The sequence below is a fragment of the Globicephala melas genome, chromosome 7, assembly GCF_963455315.2.
Source record: "Globicephala melas chromosome 7, mGloMel1.2, whole genome shotgun sequence".
Classification (NCBI taxonomy): domain Eukaryota; kingdom Metazoa; phylum Chordata; class Mammalia; order Artiodactyla; family Delphinidae; genus Globicephala; species Globicephala melas.
This window is the reverse complement of record NC_083320.1, coordinates 59,523,547-59,544,213: the sequence shown is the minus strand read 5'-3', so window position 1 is coordinate 59,544,213 and position 20,667 is coordinate 59,523,547. Positions and strand designations below refer to the sequence as shown.

The 20,667-nt window shown below is 38.0% G+C and overlaps 1 protein-coding gene across 6 annotated transcripts in view; it reads left to right on the top strand.

Annotated features, from left to right (window-relative positions):
• RAPGEF4 (Rap guanine nucleotide exchange factor 4) overlaps nucleotides 1-20,667 on the top strand; it is a 317,781-nt gene that overhangs the window by 184,945 nt on the left and 112,169 nt on the right. For all 6 annotated transcript variants that reach the window (XM_030851867.3, XM_060302243.1, XM_060302240.2 and 3 more), the window contains one exon: nucleotides 1,191-1,210. In XM_030851867.3, coding sequence (XP_030707727.1) covers nucleotides 1,191-1,210 — 20 coding nt within the window. The remainder of the gene's footprint in view (nucleotides 1-1,190; nucleotides 1,211-20,667) is intronic.

Sequence of the window (20,667 nt, the reverse complement as noted above, 5' to 3'; positions counted from 1 at the left end):
CCTTTCAAATGGTCGTTGGATGGATGGATAAATGGATGGATGAGCTCAAGACGAATTTCAGAGTGCTGACATTGGGCCACGCTTACTCTTTCTGGCAGATCCGAGAACTGATGGCAAACATGTTCATTAATACTCTGCTCGAGAGGACAACCCTCTCTGTCCCCTTGTTTCCTGCCTGAGCTGTTATGTCCCGATACTATCCCAGGTTGGGGGTCAAAGTTTAATTAGGGTATGTTTCCTAATAATCTATTCTTTTCTTACCCCTCCTGCTTACCGCTGCCTATTAGGATGGGCACTCGGTGCTTTTAATGCCAATATTTTAAGTCCCGTATGGCCCCTTATTAAACACATAAAGTCCTGCTTACTCAGAATTTGGATGTACTGCATTTTTGCATTGCAAACCCCCTCACGCCACCCCAGTAGTTCTAAGCTAGGTGCAAGCCACACATCAAAACCACCTGGACTTCTGTCGCTTCAGTATAAGGCCACTTGTTCTCACTGTCCTGGGGCCAGTAAGCTCTGCTGGGGCTGGTGACCTTCCAGTGCGGCCACCCTTACCATGGCAGAGTAGCAGACCCAAAGGAAGTGCAAAGGACCAGTGCCAGCCTGGACCGAGTGCTCATGAAATGTGTGTAAATGAGTGAATGGACGAATGATTAACTTATTTGCTAAGAAAGCAGCAGCGGTTTGCTTTGCCCAAAATAAAAGTTGTGTGCTAGTAGTAGTCTTTATGCGCGACCTGCCCCCAGGTTCAAATCCCTGGAGCGGTGTCAGGGGGTTTGCCTTGGAAAAATACAATCCGTGCAACTTAAGAGTTGATGTGTTCGTCTAAAATTCTGAGTGTTCTGGTGCCCAAGACAGAGTAATTGCTCTGAGACAGTTGCTCACATGGTGTAAAGTAAGCAGGGCTGGATTTTCACCTCTAGGAGAGTAAAGCATATGGTAGAAAAGCAAAATAAGTATGAGATTTTATTGTCTGGCACCCAGCCCTGCTCCTGATTCATTGATTTATTTATGTTACAGGTTTTGGTAGGTGCTGCTATGTTTCTAAGCAGCATTATGTACGTTTTTATGGAAAGACAAATTGAAAACACCAAAATGTTACTTGGTTTGATTCAGCACGGGATTTCATTGCCATTTTGCAAGTTGATCTTACAGCTCATGCTCTTTCTCTCTCTTTCCTCTTCTAGGGATTCCTGACAAGGAGAACGTGAGTAGCTACTCTGTCTCTGCCTAATTTCTAAAAACTGTCATAAGGTAAAAAAAATAATTGTGGTAACGCTACCATCAAAGAGAGCTCTTTATCCACATTCAGCAGAGCAGTAAATATTTTTGTAATCTTATTCTGGCGTCTTTGGTGAGTCACTTTGAAATACGAAGGGGAGAAGTTTGATTGCTCTGACGTGGTCGTCACATGTCCTTGATGTTAACTAGTCCGAAGAAAGGTTATTCTAGGGACAAACAGTATAATTGATAAGTGTTTTCCTTTTCCCATGATGCATACATGGCAGTAGAGAGAACCACTAGTTTAACAGCACATAGAAAATGAGCTGTTTTTCCTTAGTAGGAATACAAAATATGAGATTTCAGGCCAGTTGATTTTATAATTGTATCCAAGTGCACTAGAGTCAATATTTCTCTTTGAAGTTGAAAATAATGAATTGCTCGAATTGGTCAGGGCAAACAGGTAAGAGAGTAGGTGCTTTAGGATAAACCTGTCACCAAGAACCAGTGCCAAGTACTCCTTCTAAGGCTGGTAGGGGTGTAGCGGCATTGTCTTTGCATGCAAATAATAACGACATTAACTGGAATCTAAATTTAGACAACAACAGGGAAGGGTTAATACGGAAGTGTGTAGGGATTCATCTGAAGTGGTGCTTGGTGGCTGTCAATTGTATTGACTTGTCATTGTGTTCCGCAGTTGCTGTACCCAAGTGACAGTGCTACAGAACTGTCTCCCTTTTCTGTCCTTTCCCCGCTTCGGGGCTGGTGTCTGTGGTAATTTCAGACTGTTTCTGTATTGCTTTTCAGAGGTCTGACTCTAGCTTTCTTAGGTCCTCCTGTTTTCAGAATGTTGGCTTTAAAGGGCTGGTTGGGAATTCTGGTCCACTGCTATACCACTACAAATTTAGGTTCAAGACCTAGCAACGTCACTTCAAATGTCACACCAAATCCTCGTTGACTTGGTTCAGCAGAGGACTTCAGTTCCTAGCTGTGGGACTTTGTGCAAGCCACTTGGCTTCTCGAAACATCCTTGCCTCGTCTTGAAAATGTGGGTGTTGGTTGTGACTACCTTAAGAGGCCATCGTGAATACTGAGTGAGAGAATCTGTGGAAAGCATAGAGAGTCATATAATAGAGCTCAGTAAAGGTGAGGACTGTTGCAATAATTATTATTTTATCAAGTCTTGTATCATTTTCTAGCTGTCTTTTCTCCTCTGAAAAATGCCCTACCCCTTAGAAAGTGACTGTCCTTTTACATTTTATGGCTCTCCTTAACCTTGAAGGACATTTGATCTGGTCCAAAAGCATCTATAGACATTTGGTCCAGGCCAAAAGGTCCTTGATATTTGCCCTGCCCAAAACCATTTGTCATGGACCAAATATGCTTAGGAACTTTTTGGATACAACCAAATTTCAAGGACCTTTTGATGTGGACCAAATGTCCAATGGACGTTTTGGACATGATCAAATGTCTACTAACCCTCCGTAAAATGTCTGTGTTCAGTGAACCTTTGTAATGCTATTTTGCTATTTAAAAAATGTATCTTTGTATGTTGAGTAAAGCTGTAGATGATCAGGTTCATGGAGAGTCTAAAACAATAGGCTTTAGATGCTAAAGTAACTGATCTTAGCACCATTTTGGACATGGATGTCCCAAAGCACGCTGTAACAAATAATACATGGATGATTAGCCAAATAAAGATGATAAAAGGGCCTGGTGCTTCCTCATCAGGGGACTGTCAGTGGTGTGGAGAGCACACACAGAATGGCCGGGCCCCAGGAGGTCTCAAATGTTCTAAGCTTCAAAAGGATGCTCTGTCTCTCTTAGGCACCCGGTGACCTTTAGGTTGGACCTCCCCACAGTGGAACGACAGATACAACGTTCTAAGCAGAAAGCCTGCCAGCTGTCATGTAGCTCACTTCATGACAAAAGAGGAGTTTGGAGTTTGCAGAAAGTCAGATACAATGAATTTAACAGCGTCTTGCCCTCAGAGATTTAGGGGGCTGGCCAGCCTGTCTCCCCAATAACTAGTCATAGTATATACTTATTTGTATTTGTTTGGGTCATTCTATAGCAAACTCACTAGCAAGAGGAAGCATACTTTTTCTCTGTCAGCAAGTAGAGTGGATACAACATCACCACATGCTATTAGGAAAGCTCTCCAATGCCATCAGTCAAAATAAAGCAAATGAGATGAAAGGCATTCATGAGTAGAGTTGAAGCTCTAGAAAGATAAAAAGAAGCCTAAGAGCCTTAAAGTGGTGTTAATGTTAATTGAATTTTTTCCTTTATAAGAGAAAAGTTGGGGCCTTCCCTGGTGGCGCAGTGGTTAAGAATCTGCCTGCCTATGCAAGGGACATGGGTTCGAGCCCTGGTCCAGGACGATCCCTGGTCCAGGACGATCCCACATGCCGCGGAGCAGCTGAGCCCATGCGTCACAATTACTGAGCCTGCGCTCTAGAGCCCGCGAGCCACAACTACTGAGCCCGCGTGTCACAACTACTGAAGCCCATGCGCCTACAGCCCGTGCTCCACAACAAGAGGAGCTACCACAATGAGAAGCTGCGCACCGCAACAAAGAGTAGCACCCACTTGCCGCAACTAGAGAAAGCCTGTGTGCAGCAATGAAGACCCAACACAGCCAAAAATAAATAAGTAAAATAAATAAATATATTTAAAAGAAAACAAAAGCAAAAACAAGCAATACAGAAATGTCTTACTTTAAAAAGAAAAAGAGAGACAAGTTGTGTTAGGATGATTTCTTTCATCCGTTACCCTCTTTAACTACATGCTGGGCAATATTATATTCCCTTTATGTTTCTCTAAATAGCAATAATATGCCTGTGGACTGAAACAAAAGCACTTAGACTATTGTCTCAGTGTCCAAACAGATTCTTTATGGAAAAAATAAATTCTTTTTTCTAGCTCTACTCCTGATTTTGTTAATCACCATGTTTAACTTTCAATCAAATATGCAAACGTCAGTAAATGGTGTTTTGAGCTGCCTTGCCAGCTATATTTTATTTCCAGACCGAGCCTTACCTTTCATAAAAAGAACTTTCTTTTCATAAATTGCACTTCCATAGAAACAAATAGGTCGGCAGTTAACTTGCTGGGTTATTTTGTCTACTACTTATTATAATTCATAGGGACATCATTCAACTTTAGATGACACAGGATACTGGAACCTGTAAAATAATTGATAAAAATGTTAGAAAAATTAACATTGAACCAATAAAGCAAGAAGACCATTTTGTCAGGGTTGCAATTGTTTGGGCTTGTTGGTTTTATAGATTCTTCTCTTTGATCTGTTTAAATTTTATTTTATTTTTCTGTCTCCTATAAGTGGCATACCTGACTGACCATGTTTAACACAGAACATAAAAATCGCAATGAAAAGAACGCTTTCTAGTTGAATGTTACGGTTGCCCTTTGACGGAATGAGCTTGTCTATAATATTTTGCTGCGTAGATAGACTTTGTTGCTTACTGTGCTCCATTCTTTTGAGAGGCAACTGCTAAGGAGTTTTGTAGTTTTAGAAGTTTATACGTTTCTTCCTCAGTGTGGAAGGAGCCAGAAAATAGACTCAGGAAGATATCAAAAGAATCCCATTCTCTGATTTACAAACATCTTGTTTCCAAAAGGGTCATTTGAGGGCTTCATTTTTTAGGCAGTGATAACGTTGACAGTGTGATTAGTAAGCTTCTTGTGAAATACGCAAGGATACATTCCCAATATAAAGCACTATCAACTCAGAGCCCAGAGGTTTCCCAAGCACTGGAAGAACTGATGCTAGATGCTAATGACAAGCAAGACTGGGGGTTTTGTAGAGCTATTTGGTTGGTCTCCTTTTAAGAAGATTACTTAAATCTTCCCAAACTTTTAAAAAATCATGAGTTATTTACATGAAGAATAATTTTTGGCAATTATTATAAAGACATAAGGTTTTAAATGGCAAATGGTAAGGACATGGTTTACATGCTTTGTGAAAATTCTCATTAAGGAGAGAGCAATAATAAGTAATTACTAGGGTCAATAGGTTAGAAATTTTAGGAATTTTTAGGGACTATAGTAACATTTATCTCTATTGCTCTTTTTCAAGGTTAGAGAAAACAGATTAGAATATTTTCCACCAATTAAATGATGGTGTCTTATTTTACCATTGTAGATTGGCTATGATTCAGGGTCAGATGAAGAAAAAGGAAGTTGTGTATCCTTATAGAGACTTAAAATATTAAAAAAAAAAACTTAGAAAACCCCATAAAACTGTAAAACCTTTCAACTCCAGCTTTCAAATTGAATTCAAACCAACAGTTTATGGTGGAACACAGTTTTTAAAATCCTACTTTAAAACGTGACTGGTAGGCGTCCAGAGCTGATTGGGACATCCTGGCCAGAGTTCACAGCTTTACCCCAGCAGCCACTTCCCTCTGGTCTAGGGTGAGAATGTTTTAACCAGCACCGTCACCACACTGAAGCAACACACATGTGACTGGCTGAGGGTACGAAGCTCTACACAGCAAACCAACCAAACGCTTGAAGGCAGAAAACCCTGAGCGGCTCGTTTTCATTTGAAGGACAAGTTGCTTATCACCCAAGAGAAGATTAGATTTAGCAGTGTTGCTGGCCCGAAATTACGCGTTTGTAGTGCGTAAATACTCATTCCTTAGCTGGCCTATTAGAACGCATAGCTCAGCAAGCCCCACCTCCCGGGAAAAAAACAGCCTGTTAATGTCGAAGGTGCCAAGGACAACTTCAGCTCTTGGTCTCTGAAGAAATGTTTGTTTTTGTGTTTGTGAATTATGCATTTTATGGGGCAAGAGGCCCTTGCTGAATTTCTTTCTGCTTTTCATTCCATCCCTTCCTCTCCTCATATAAAAGCTGGCCTGTGCCATCTCTCTCTAGCTTCTGCAGTGGCATACTGATTGAATTTTTTTTTCTCTCTTTTTAAAATTTTATTGGAGCGTAGTTGATTTACAAAGCTGTGTTAGTTTCAGGTGTACAGCAAAGTGACTCAGTTATAAATATACATATATTCATTCTTGTTTAGATTCTTCTATCGGTTATCACTGAATATTGAGTAGTAGAATATCACTCAATATTCAGTGATACAGTAGGTCCTTGTTGGTTATCTGTCTTATATATAGTAGTGTGTGTACGTTCATCCCAAGCCCCTGATTTATCCCTCCCCGCCACGTTCCCCCTCTGGTAACCTTAAGTTTGTTTTTTATATCTGTAAGTCTGTTTCTGTTTCTGATTGAATTTTTAAGATGATGTGTACTTGACCTTCATCTACATAGTAAATAGTAAGTGCAGGGAACTCTCTGAACATCTGATCTTCTTGTCAATTATGCCATGTGTTTGTTGCCTCTGAATGTCCTTCAGCAGTGTTCACAGGACCTGCAAGCTGTGAGTTTGCTTGATGAAAGAGCACCTATCGGGGTGTACTGGGGTGGTGGTTCGCAAATATATTTTAGAGTTATTTTTATAATATTACAAATTATATTTGGTGACTGATTCAGTGTTCTAATGTCAGCGTCTCTACATTTTTAGGAGGAGAGCCTTTGAGTATTGCTGCCATGCTGATCTAGGGCTGCCGCTGAGTTAACCACATAACCTTGCTTTGAATATGTTCTCAGTGTTTTCTGTAGTCAGAATTTGACTTGGGCAAGATATCACAGAGAACCTGGGTAGTGTTTAATGGTTAAAAATAATAATCATAAAAGAAATGATATTCCCCAATCTCTCTAGCCAGCAGCCTCTCCCTGCTCTCACTTTAACAAATGCCACGGCCTTGAGGTGAGGCTGTTCACTATTGGCATTCCTGCTGAGAATTAGTTCCACTCTCAGCAGGGCCAGGAACATAATGTCATGTTGATAGTAAGACACTACACTGCTGATTCCAGAGTTATGGGAGAGTACACTGCTGTCTTCAGAAATATTTTGTTCTGTGCTGCAGGCAATTATGTCCATCACCAGTCACTTGGCGCTGCTAGCATGTTATCTTGATTGACTGTGGGAATAAAATATATAGTATCTTTTATGTTTGATGTATTTGAATGTTTATTGTCCTTGTTTTGACAAATTGAAACCAAATTATTTGCAAAATACATCGTAGGTTTAGGAGAGAAAATTGTAGTGTTCTCAGATGGGATAAATTAATCTAGTGATTACATGTCATTTAGGATTTGGATTCTTTTCTAATAATTCGGTGTCAAGACTGCCCTGAGTCCATAGATATTAAAATATTCTATAGTTGTTCTCTTTACCTTCAGGTAAAATTACATTATAGATAGAGGCACGTATACACACCCATATGTACATATATGGACACATGCAGATGTATATATAAATTTATATTTAACCATTTTCATTCTTTAGAATTTCCAGAAAAGAAAATCGTAACACCGACTTTTCGTAATATGATCAGGCTTTGTTCAGAATACTTATTGCCAGTTTTTATAAATGTTCAAGTTCTCTCCAGCTTTTGTTTTATTTTCAATTTTCCTTCAGTCAGAGAATGATTCAGAAGTACCCGTAGAATGTGCTGTCTAGTTGCTTGAAGACCTTTAATCGAATGCATATGTATTGATGGATCCCAGGCGCCACGTGGAGCCATGAAAATAGTGTAGGACCTTCAGGGAGTTGCAGCCGGGGACGGAAGCAGACATGTGAACACAAGCCAGCACGCTGCAGCGCTGTGGCACGTGTGGTCGGGAGGCCGTGGCGTGACCGCGTGGCCTTAGAGGCTCTGCGGGCTTGAGTCAAGTCCAGCTCTGCCACTTACTAACCATGTGAAGGTGGACAAGTTAGTTAACCTCTTACTCCTCTGTTTCCCCAGCTACAGGGTAAAAGTAACAGTAGTGTGGGAGTAGTGGCATAGCGGTGGAAGCCGAGGGGCCTGCCAGGAGGATTAGTGAGATGAGGCAGGCCAAGCGCCAGTGCTGGCACCCCTACATACTCTCAGGAGGCACATGGGGCTGTGTGGTTCTCAGGAGAAGGGGAGGGGCTCAGAGCAGGCCTCCCAGAAGAGGAGGAAATGCCTCCGCGCGCTCTTGATGGAACGTAGATGTTACCCAGGTGGAAGGGAAAGGAGAACGATGCATGAACAAAGGAACAGAGTACCAGAGCTTTTCAAAACCTTTCAAAATAAAAAACTTTTCATTATTTTGGACTCTACTTGCTAGGAGCCCTTGCAAAGTCAAAATCTGACTTCTAAGCATCAGGCATTTCAGGGTTCCAACAAAACACCTTTTCTTTTTTTTTCGTTAACTAAAGGTTGATCTGTTTTGAATGCAGATGGGGAATTAGCTTGAATTTCCCCCTATTTGTACATCCCAATATCATGCCTTCCTTTTAAAAATGACAGATCTGGAGCTGATGCCTTTGAAGCCTATTGTTCACTCTGATCTCCAGCTCCTTTTCTGCTATAATTGCCCAGTCAGTGCTCTCTGATTTCTGTGGTTCTCCTTTGTTTTTTTTCCCCCTTCTCTTGAATGAATCACTCTGCAAAGCTTTCAATTGAATTTTGACCTCTTTTTCCTTTTCCATTTGTCAAGGTTATTTTAAATTTCATTCCAGTTTTCCTAAGTGCCAGCCACCCCACCCAACTGGGTATCATTGTCAAATTTAATAAGAATGCTTTTGATTCCATAGTCAAGGCTTTAATCAACATGTTAAATCTAGCAGCATTCAGCAGAGGACCTAACCTTGTGGAATTTAATCTGGTTTCTGCTAATTTATTTGCATACATGATAAAATTATCCCATCCGGACATGAAAAAGAAACTTAGGAAAACATACTATGAAAATACCCCGTAAAACAGGTGCTAAGCCATTAAATTCACTTCCATCCGACTTTCTACCTATTCGTAATTTGACAGAAAGGAAGATGAGAATTTTATTTCTGTCTCAGAATATACTAATATGACTGGATTCAATACATATTCATTGTTATAGTCTGTGTCCCCAGAGGTGCATCAGCTTCTGTCCCTGACACTTAATAGCCAGCAACACTGAACAAGTCTTAGCACTCTGACCCTCAGTTTCCTCATCGATAAAATGGTGATTTCCCCAGTGAACCACAGCAAAAGGATTGTTGGGAGATCAAATAAGGTAAAGCAGGGGGGAAATTCCCAAACTTTACACTGCTCCCAAACATAAAACACTACATTAAGCTTCCCTGGAGGTTCATTCCAAAGGAAATCACACCCTTGTTGGTAACCTCAGTCCAGGGATATTATCCTAGACTGGGGATCTCTGAGGCTGTCCAGTAGGTTCTGGTTTAGGAGGAGATTGGGTCTGGGAAACCTTATAAAAGTTTGCGTCCTATTAGGACTTGGTCCAGTGCTCAATTCTGGGAAGACGGCAAGATGCCAAATGAAAAGTCATTCATCTTAATGTCCTTGTAACTTAGCTCAGCTAAGAGAATGAACAATTCCCAAGTCACACCAAGCACTGATTTGGTGCTGTAATTTGATAGCCCAATCCCAAACAAAGTGAGGAAACCACACCCAAAGTTGACTACAGAGACGGATGGGGTAGAGTGTAAGAGCTGTAAGAGAGTAAAGAAGATAAGCTGGAGAAGGCACCTGGCTCGTTTGGGGGCCCAGCAGAGAATCATGGATGTCATCATGGCAGTCCACCCTGCACCTTCTAGTTTTAGGGTATGTGAGCTTTTTTAATATTATATTAACAAATTCTTCTATTTAAATTTTCAAAGCATTGCAATGTACAACTACCTAGTAAAGGAATTTGTAACATATTGCAAAAATGGCTGTGTCATTCAACAAGGTATTCTTTTGACTGAAACCAGTAATGGTCCCTTCCCCTACAGACACCCGTCCCCTGTTCCCCCAGCTTTATATTTTATGTTTTCTTTTTGGTGTCTGGTATGTTCATAAAAACACTTGGGCTCCCTCTGGTGGCCATTCCAGTGTTTCTACACGTCTAACCTTACAGCTGAAGTTTTTAGTTACATGGCGCAAAATGTTTGGATGAAAGTGGAAATATTAATAGTAAATTTTATTTTCTTTTGTAAGATAACTGGCACTTGGGAACCTCTTAATTAGCCAAAATATCCAACTCATTTATTCATTCATTCATTCATCCATTCATATATCTTCCAATCTAATATGTTGTTGATAATTTCACTTTACTAAATGAAGGGGCATCTGATCTGCAAGTCCATAGAAAGATATTAAGTACCAATCCTGTAAGTCAAACAGCTTTCCCCAAGAAGTGATTCTATTAACTAGCAAGTTTTTATAGAATGCTTACTATGTATTAGCCCAGAGTTGGACATTATGGGAAATATTTTGTTACTCATCATTTAAAAAATATATGAATAAGCTCTTCTGTAACAGTTGGCAATGTTATATTACTTCTTTTTCTCCTTTAAACTATATTCCCATTCTATCTGCCACGTAGAATTTTATCCTGTTGTAATGAATCTTTGTCCAGACCTGATTACTTTTAAATTATGACAATGTATTAGTCAATATACAGATTTAGCTACAGTAACAAAGACCCAAACATAAGTGTCTTAAATAAAACGGAAGATAATCTTCCTTCGTGTTAAGTGTCCAGATGTGAGCTGCCCAGGGTTAACGTGGCACCTCCAAGTTGTAATGTATTTTTACGATTGAAAGTCTCTTATTGATCACACTCTTATACTTTCATGTATCAAAAATAAGTATATATTTAAAGCTTAATGTTTTAAAATTTCTAATGACCGTAAGTTTCCTTTAAAATTTTTCTTCTGAGTTGAATGATAGTTAGTAGTAGTATACAATTGTCAAAACAAAATAAATATTTTATATATATTTAGAAATAATTATTAAATATTAAATTATAACTGTAAAGGCATCATTGAATGACTTGGGTGCTTTTTAAAAATGAATTTGTTATCTATAGGCAGCAGGGGGTTAACATCAGTCCTCCACTTCTTGGTTTTTAGATATGTAAGCACTGGAAAAGCTTGTTCACGTAAATCAGCAGGTGAGAATGGAAATAGTTTTACATAGCAATGTCACTAAACTCTGACTCCTGAGCAGCTCATGTGGTGCCTCATGGGGAGAGAGAGAGATTGTAGTCACATTGGAGGCCGTGGAAAGTGTTACATTCTGGGTGGATTTTGAAAATGGAGTCCTAGGATCTTCTGATGAATTAAATGTGAGGTGAGAGAGAAGGAGAGAAGTCAAGGACGACTTCAGGGTTCTTGGCCCAATCACGCAGAAGGATGCAGCTCCAACAGCTAAGAAAGGGAAGACTGAGGGTGAAGTGAATTTGGACACCTAGTTTGAAGATCGTTATACTAGACAGTATCCAGGAATGAGGTATGAGTAGGCTTTTGTACTGTACCCCTGTCCAGTCAATTGTTAATGATAATAAACATTAGATTAGAGAGTGGTAATGAGATTTGATTTTAGGTATTTATACTGAGTAGTATGTGCCTGGGGCATGAATAAAATTAGAATGTTTCTGAAAGAGTTAAATACAAGACAAAAATAAGCAAGAATTTTATTAGGTTTGGCTCCCCCCTTCTGTTATATTTTGTAGATTTTAAGAGAATTTATGTTTGTGAGCAAATTTTGTGTATAACTCCAGGTATCACCTTTCAAATAAAAGGTTAATGAAAAGTTGATTTGTAGAATATTTCAGGTAGAAATAGTAAATGAATCAAGCTAACAAAGTGTGACTTAATAGACATCCTCAGGGACCTAGGATGAATAGGTAGTGGCACATTATTTGTAACTCAGCCCACAAATTATTTCTATATGATTTAAATGGCTATGACCTGCTTGAAACAACTTCTTTTCTTAATTAGTTTAATCATTCTCTTTGTAGTTTCTTATGCTACTAAATGGGTTAATAACCCCCTTTTTCTTAAATAAATTAAGTTTTCCAGCCAAGCCACAAATTTCCAATTAAGTTTGAAGGAGTGAAGTAATTCCGTAATAGGGGAAAAATGATTATATTTAATTCTTTTAAAATCAACTGACATGTATTAAGTGCCCACTGTGTGCCACGCAGATACAAACTTTGGTTCTGGAGCTACAAAGTCCAATAAAACGAATTCTTGACTTCAAAGAGCAAACAGCCTAACAGCTTAAACAGCCTAGGACAGAGACTGGTTAAACGGATAATTGTATCAGAATGTGGTACTGAGAGAGACTGGAGTTAAGTGCCAAAATACCTCACACATTGTAAGAGCCACGTCACTTGAACCCAAAGGATTTCTGAAAAAAGAAAGTTTCATTATTCACCACCCCCGATGTTTTCCTGATTCAAAAGAATGCAGTTACTAAGTTACTATATAACTCCAAACTATGGAGGATACAGGTGGCAGAAACCCATTTTAAGCCAGTTCAAAGGCAAAGTCCACAGGAAGAGCTGGTGTGGCGCTGGCCTTGGGCTAATAGAGGCCAAGGGCTCTACTTCCACCTCTCCCCAAGCCTGGAAACATGGTCACCAGCTATTCCTGTTTTTTTCCCAGCAGCTACTGTTAGAAAACCTTGGGGAAGGACACGGACTGATCTAGTGTAGGTCCTGCGATCCCTCTACCCCAATTCTGAGTCAGTGTGGGTGAGATACCACTGTAGGCTCAGCTCTGACAGTGGGGAGGTCTGGCCCTGGAAGAAGGCAGGACAGGAAATAGTAGCTGTTCACTATTCCTCCCCGGTGACGCACATTCAGCTGACTTCTGAAATATCAGTCTCCTTCCTCTGGTGTACTCAGATAACAGCATAATGCAATCAATATCACATTTGGGGGTTAGTCTTCATCCCTTGTTTATGAAGAAATAGGACAGAAGCAGTTAGGAGAATAATGTTGACATCACATTTTGCAACAGGTTTAATTGCACTAAGCATTGTGCTTTAAAAACTACATGCATTCCCTTCAATCAGAGTCATAATTTCTTTTTAACTGTCTTCTTAACACGTATGATGTGGAAATTAACAAGATTTGATCTTGTTCATAAGTCTTTTGAGATACTTAGATGTGGGTTCTGAGCCAGTAGATGATAGCAGCAAGCCTGTGTGCCCTAGGATATTACAGGAATTCTTCTTTTTTATCTATTTGGTTTAAAGTCTGTGAGCCAGATTTACATTCAGATGAGTCATTGAAGCTTATATTGTGTGCCTAAAGGGAAATGTTTACGCCAAGAGTCTAAGACGAAGTCCAGCAAGACAGTGGATTTTTAAATCATGGTTATCTTTCCCTGATAATAAGTGTAATAGTACTTCTGTTGAACATTTGGAAACATAAAACTGTTTTTTAAAATCTCCTAAAATGCCACCACCCAGGGCTCTGAGTGTTTCTATATTTAATACATAGAAACAAATTTTAGTTTACACTGTATATATAGTTTCATATCCTACCTTTTTCAGTGAAGTTTTTGAAAGGACTTTAATATTGTCCCAACCATATTGGAGAATGAATTTCCTCTGCAATAATTTTTTTTTTTCAAACAGCCATCTATATCTTTTAAAGTCAGTTTTCACTTCATCCCCTTCCCATTTTTGGAATTATTTTTGGTTACGTTGCTGTTGTTCTTCCTTCATTTCTGATGTTCTAAGTTTCTGACTGGTATCATTTCCTCTCTGACAGAAGAACTTCCCCTAGAAATTCTCATAAAACAGGTCTGCTGGCTACAAATTCACCAACGCTTTTCTTCGTTTGAGAAGGTCTTTCTTTTACCTTCATTCCTAGAGGATATTTTAAAGGATAGAGAATTATGAATTGACAATTTTTATCTTTTAGCATTTTTATGAGTCAGTATTGATGCGTTATTAGTAACGAAAGTCTATTGTTTATTCAGACTTCCTTGTTTTTACGTAGTATCCTTTTTCTGTTCCTGCACCCCTTCCAGGATATCACTTCATATTTAGTGGTCCTGTCTCCTTAGACTCCTTTGATTGTTCCAGTTTCTCAGACTTTCCTTGTTGTTGACGAACTGGCCAATTTGAGGGATACTGGTCAGGTATTTAGGAGAATGTTCCTCACTTGTGATTTGTCTGATATTTTTTCAAGATCAGACTCAGATGATAGGTTTTCTGGGAAAGACAACAGATGTACCATTTTCATCACACCATATCAAGAATATATACTGTCAAGGTGATTCATCGTTGTTAACATTGACTGATTATTTGGTTAAGGTAGTATTTTCCAAGTTTCTTTACTGTAAAGTCATCCCCTTTCCAGACTGAACTCTTTGAGAGGAAGTCACTACGCACAGCCCACACTTGAGAAGGGAGTTATGCTCTACCTCCTTGATAGCAGATAGCTACATAAATCATTTGAAATTCTTCTCATGGGAGATTGTCTCTTCTACCACATTTATTTATTTATTTATTTATTCAACCGTTTTTCATATCAGCGTAGAGTCTAGGTATTTATTTTATATTTTGAGTTATAAGCCAATATTATTTATTTTCTTAGTCAAGTTGTTCCAGCATTGGCCACCGGTAGCTCTTTAAGTTGGCTCCTGTGTTTCATTGACATATTCCATAATCGTGTTTCGTTTTGGTTTATATTTTTGGACATTTTTTGACACAACTAGATGCTTGTATATTCCCTGTCCCCATCTTAGCAGTAGCCGTTTTGTCAAGGATCCTTGGTTCCTTTTATTGAAGATCTCGGTATTAGAAACCAAGATCTGGGTGGTATGTGTGCTTGTTACTACTGAGATGTTATTGCTTCTAAGCCCTCTCAGCTAAAAGAGCAAGGAAATATATGTGGGTATACTAACTTGTGCATAATGCATATCTATAAATACATATATATATACACACATCTATCTGTATCTATATTTAGCCAAGTATGAGTTCATACCGATTTCTCTAACTGTAATCCATTACCAAATGGATCATTCTAGCCTTTTCTTCTTGCTTGTTTGAAACTTCTCACTCTAACATTGAGAAATTTGACTTGTACCATCTGTCATCTATTTAATTGTCTAATTCCAGCATATATGTATCGTGGTTTTGATTACCTGTACCCCTATGAGAAACAAACTTTATCAGTTAGAATGGAGTGCTTATGTATGGTGTTTTGCCTTTAGTCTTACAGACTGCTCATTTCTAAAACTATCTAAGTCAGCACCTTCCCTACCTCCCTCACCCTACTCCCTTCATGGAGGTTATTTCATACATTTGTAATACAATCAAATTCTTTTGTCACAGTATGCATTCCATCCTGGAATCCCTAACCTCCTAAATCATAGTTTTAATCTTCATATATTAACTTGCACTCCGGGTGCTAAGTTCTATGCATTTTGGCAAATGCATAATATCATGTATCCACCTTTACAGTATCACAGAACACTTTCACTGTCCTAAAAATTTGTCTGTGTTTCACCTATCCATCCTTATCTGAAGCCCTGGCAACCACGGGTTTTTTCTCTCTATAATTCTGCCTTTTTCAGAAAGTCAAATAAATAGTATGTAGACTGGCTTCTTTCACTTAGAAATGTACATTTAAGATTCAGTGTTTTGCATGGCTTGAGCATTTGTTTTATCACTGAATAGCATTCCATTGTATAGACGTACCACAGTTTGTTTATTCTCCTATTGAAGGACATCTTCGTTGCTTCCATTTCTTGGCAGTTATAAATAAAACTGTCATAAACATGTGTGAGCAGATTTTGTGTGAACATAAATTTTCAAATCAGTTGGGTAAATACTTAGGAGTGCAATTGCTGGATTGTACTGTCAGACTATATTTAGCTTTGTAAGAAACTGCCAAACTGTCTTCCAGAGTAGCTGTACCATTTTGCATCCCCACTAACAATGAATGATAGTTACTTTGCTCTGCATCTTCACCAGCAATTGGTATTGTCTGTTTTCTGTACTTTAGCCATTCTAATATAGGAATGTAGTGGTATCTCATTCTTGTTTTGATTTTCATTTTCCTACTGACAAATGATGTTGAGCAACTCTTCATATGCTGTTTGCCATCTTCTTTGTTGAGACATCTGTTAAGTTCTTTTGCCCATTTTATTTTTTCAAGCTTTTGAAATTGAAGTATAGTTAATTTATAATGTGTTAGTTTCAAGTGTACAGTAAAGTAATTCAGTTAGATATATATGTATGTATCTATATGTACATATGTACACATATATTCTTTTCCATTATAGGTTATTACAAGTTATTGAATATAGTTCTCTGCGCTATACAATAGGTCCTTGTTGTTTATATATTAAATATATAGTAGTTTGTATCTGTTAATCCCTAACTCCTGACTTATCCCATCCCCCTTCCCTTTTGGTAATCATAGGATTGTTTTCTATGTCTGAGAGTCTGTTTCTGTTTTGTAGATAAGGTCATTTGTATCCTTTTTTAGATTCCACAAATAAGTGATATCATATGATATTTGTCTTTGTATGACTTACTTCACTTAGTATGACAATCTCTAGGTCCATCCATATTGTTGCAAATGACATTATTTCATTCAATTTTATGGCTGAGTAATATCCATTTTATATAGCTACCACATCTGCTTTATCCATTCATCTGTTGATGGACATTTAGGTTGCTTCCATGTCTTGGCTATTGTAAATAGTGCTTTGATGAACATTGGGGTGCATATATCTTTTCTAATTAGAGTTTTCATCTTTTCCAGATACCTGCCCAAGAGTGGGATTGCTGGATCAGATGGTAGCTCTATTTTTAGCTTTTTAAGGAACCTCCATACCGTTCTCCATAGTGGCAGCAGCAATTTACATTCCCACCAACAGTGTAGGAGGGTTCCCTTTTCTCCACACCCTCTCAGCATTTATTATTTGTAGACTTTTTGATTGTTGCCATTCTGACCAGTGTGAGGTGATACCTTATTGTAGTTTTTGATTTACATTTCTCTAATAATTAGTGATGATGAGCATCTTTTCATGTGCCTCTTGTCCACCTGTATGCCTTGTTTGGAGAAATGTCTATTTAGGTCTTCTGCCCATTTTTTGATTGGGTTATTTGGTTTTTGGTATTGAGTTGTTTGAGCTGTTTGTGTATTTTGGAAATTAAGCCCTTCTTGGTTGCATTGTTAGCAAATATTTTCTCCCAGTCCATAGGTTGTCTTCGTTTTGTTTACAATTTCCTTTGCTGTGCAAAAGCTTATAAATTTGATTTAGGTCCTCTTTGTTTATTTTTGCTTTTATTTCTTTTGCTTTGGGAGACTGACCTAAGAAAACATTGCTGCAATTTATGTCAGAGAATGTTTTTCCTATGTTTTCTTCTAGGAGTTTTCTGGTGTCATGTCTTTAAGTTTTTAAGCCATTTTGAGGTTATTTTTGTGTATGGTATGAGAGAGTGTTCTAACTTCATTGATTTACATGTGGCTGTCCAGCTTTCCCAACACCACTTGCTGAAGAGACTGTCTTTTCTCCATTGTATATTCTTGCCTTCTTTGTCAAAGATTAATTGACTGTGGGTGTGTGGGTTTATTTCTATGCCCTGTATTCTGTTCCATTGATCCATATGTCTGTTTTTGTGCCAATACCATGCTGTTTTCATTACTGTGGTTTTGTAGTATTATCTGAAGTCTGGGAGGGTTATGTCTCCAGTTTGGTTCTTTTTCCTCAGGATTGCTTTGGCAATTCTGGGTCTTCTGTGGTTTCATATAAATTTTAGGATTATTTGTTCTAGTTTTGTGAAAAATTCCATGGGTAATTTGATAGGGATTGCATTAAATCTGTAGATTGCTCTGGGTAGTATGGCCATTTTAACAGTATTAATTCTTCCACCCAAGAGCGTGGAATATCTTTCCATTTCTTTGAATTATCTTCAATTTCCTTTATCAATGTTTTATAGTTTTCAGCATATAATTCTTTCACCTCCTTGGTCAGGTTTATTCCTAGGTACTTTTTTGTTGTGATTTTTTTTTAATTTTTGAATTTTATTTTATTTATTTTTTTATACAGCAGGTTCTTATTAGTTATCCATTTTATATATATTAGTGTATACATGTCAATCCCAATCTCCCAATTCATCACACTACCACCACCACCACCACCCCGCCACTTTCCCTCCTTGGTGTCCATATGTTTGTTCTCTACATCTGTTTGACATGATTTTAAAAGGGATTTTTTTTTTTTTTTTTACTTTCTCTTTCTGATATTTCATTATTAGTGTAAAGAAATGCGACTGATTTCTGTATGTTAATCTTCTATCCTGCTACCTTGCTGAATTCATTTATCACTTCTTTTTAGGGTTTTCTATATAGAGTATCATGTCATCTGCATATAATGACAATTTTACCTCTTCCCTTCCAATTTGTATGCTTTTTCTTTCTTTTTCTTGTCTGATTGCTATGGCTAGGACTTCCAAAACTATGTTGAATAGACGTGTTGAGAGTAGGCATCCTTGTCTTGTTCCAGATTTTAGTGGGAAGGCTTACAGCTTTTCACCGCTGAGTATTATGCTGGCTGGCTATGGGTTTGTCATAAATAACTTTTATTATATTGAGATATGTTCCCTCTATACCTATTTTGGTGAGAGTTTTTATCATAAGTGGATGTTGAATTTTATCAAATGGTTTTTCTGCACCTCTTGAGATGATTGTGTCATTTTTGTCTTTTCTTTTGTTGATGTGGTGTAATTGACTTATGTATGTTGAACCATCCTTGTGACCCTGTGATGAATCCAACCTGATCATTGTGTATGATCCCTCTGTGTGTTGTTGGATTCAGTTTGCCAATATTTTGTTGAGGATTTTTCTTTTTTTGGTAGTGTCTTTGTCTGGTTTTGGTATCAGGGTAATGGTGGCTTTGTAGAATGACTTTGGGAGTGTTCCCTCTGCTTCAGTCTTTTGGAAGAGTTTGAGAAGGATTGGTATAAGTTCTTCTTTGTATGTTTGGTAGCATTCCCCAGTGAAACCATCTGGTTCTGGACTTTTGTGTGCAGGGAGGTTTTGTTTTTTTTTTTTTTACAGATTCCATTTCACTTCTACCGATTGGTCTGTTCAAAGAATCTGTTTCTTCTTCCAATCCATGAACATGGAATATTTCTCCACTTATTTAGATCTTCTTTGATTTCTTTCGCTCCTGTTTTGTAGTTTTCTGCATACATATCCTGTACATATTGTGTTAGATTTATGCCTAAGTATTTCAATTTTCTTTTGTTGCTATTGTAAGAGGTATTTTTTTACATTTCAAATTCCAATTGTTTATTACTGGTATATAGAAAGGCAATTGTTATTTATTTATGACCTTATATCCTATGATCTTGCTATACTCACTTATTAGTACTAGGAGTTCCTTTGTAGATTCTTTGCGATTTTCTGCATAGAACAGTCATGCTGTCTGCAGATGAAGACTGTTTTATTTCTTTCTGTCCAACCTGAGTACCTTTTATTTATTTTTCTTATTGCACTAACTAGGATTCCCACTATGATGTTGAGTAGGAGTGAGAAAGGATGTCCTTGCTATTAGGTTTTTAGTATAATCATTTTTACCACGTATTTTAACTCTTCCATGAAACATTATTTGTAATGGCTACAAAATATCCCCCAATTCTGATATATCATCACTTATTTTTAACCATTTGTATAATGTTGCATATTTTGGTTGTTTCTAACTTCTCTATTTTTTAGTTTTCTTTAAAATAAAGAAGAAAAGTGTCCACCTCATGAAGTTATTGTGGAAAGTAAATAATCCATGGAAAGTTCTTATTGCCTTGTCTGACAAAAATAAACACTTGACAAAACGCTTTTTTTGGTTTTAAGTATTATTGAGGCTTATGAAAAATAAAGGATTAGGAGAGCTAGGGTAGAAACTGTGTTTACGGGCAGAGATTTCTCTTTATACGCCTGTGGAAGCTGTATTATGGAAATACACCAGAGGAGTAAACAGACAAGGAGGCTGGAACCAGACCACTTGAGTTCAGATGCTGGCTGTGCCACATCCTAGTTATGTGGCCTTGAGCAATTTACTTAACCTCTCTAAGACTCAGGTTCACATCTGAAAAATGGGTTGATAACAATAGCACCTACCTCCTAAGTTTGTTGTGAGGTTTAAATTAGAACACGCATATAAAGTTTTCACAGCGCGGTACATGGCACACAGTGTGTGTTCAACAAATGTTTCATTCTTTTGATCATAAACAAGTTAATTTGCCTCATTTATATCTCTAATATATTTTTTTAATTCTGTTTGCCCAAACTCATAACCACCATCTTCTTTCTCTCTTTCTAACGTCAAGATTTAAGGACCACATTCATATTTTGTGCTAAAGAAGATAGTATTTTTGCTACTTTCCTTTGTCCAACTGGTCCCTCCTTTTTCTTAGCCTTCGTTATTTCGACAGTTCAATTTAAGTACGCTATGCCAGCTGCTGTGGTTGGCACTGGGGCTTTGTAAAGGCTTAATTCTTGAGGACATTAATAGGTTTTTGCTATTATAGGAATTTTGCATATCATAGACCCACTATATTGCTGTTCTCAGGTTCCTGAG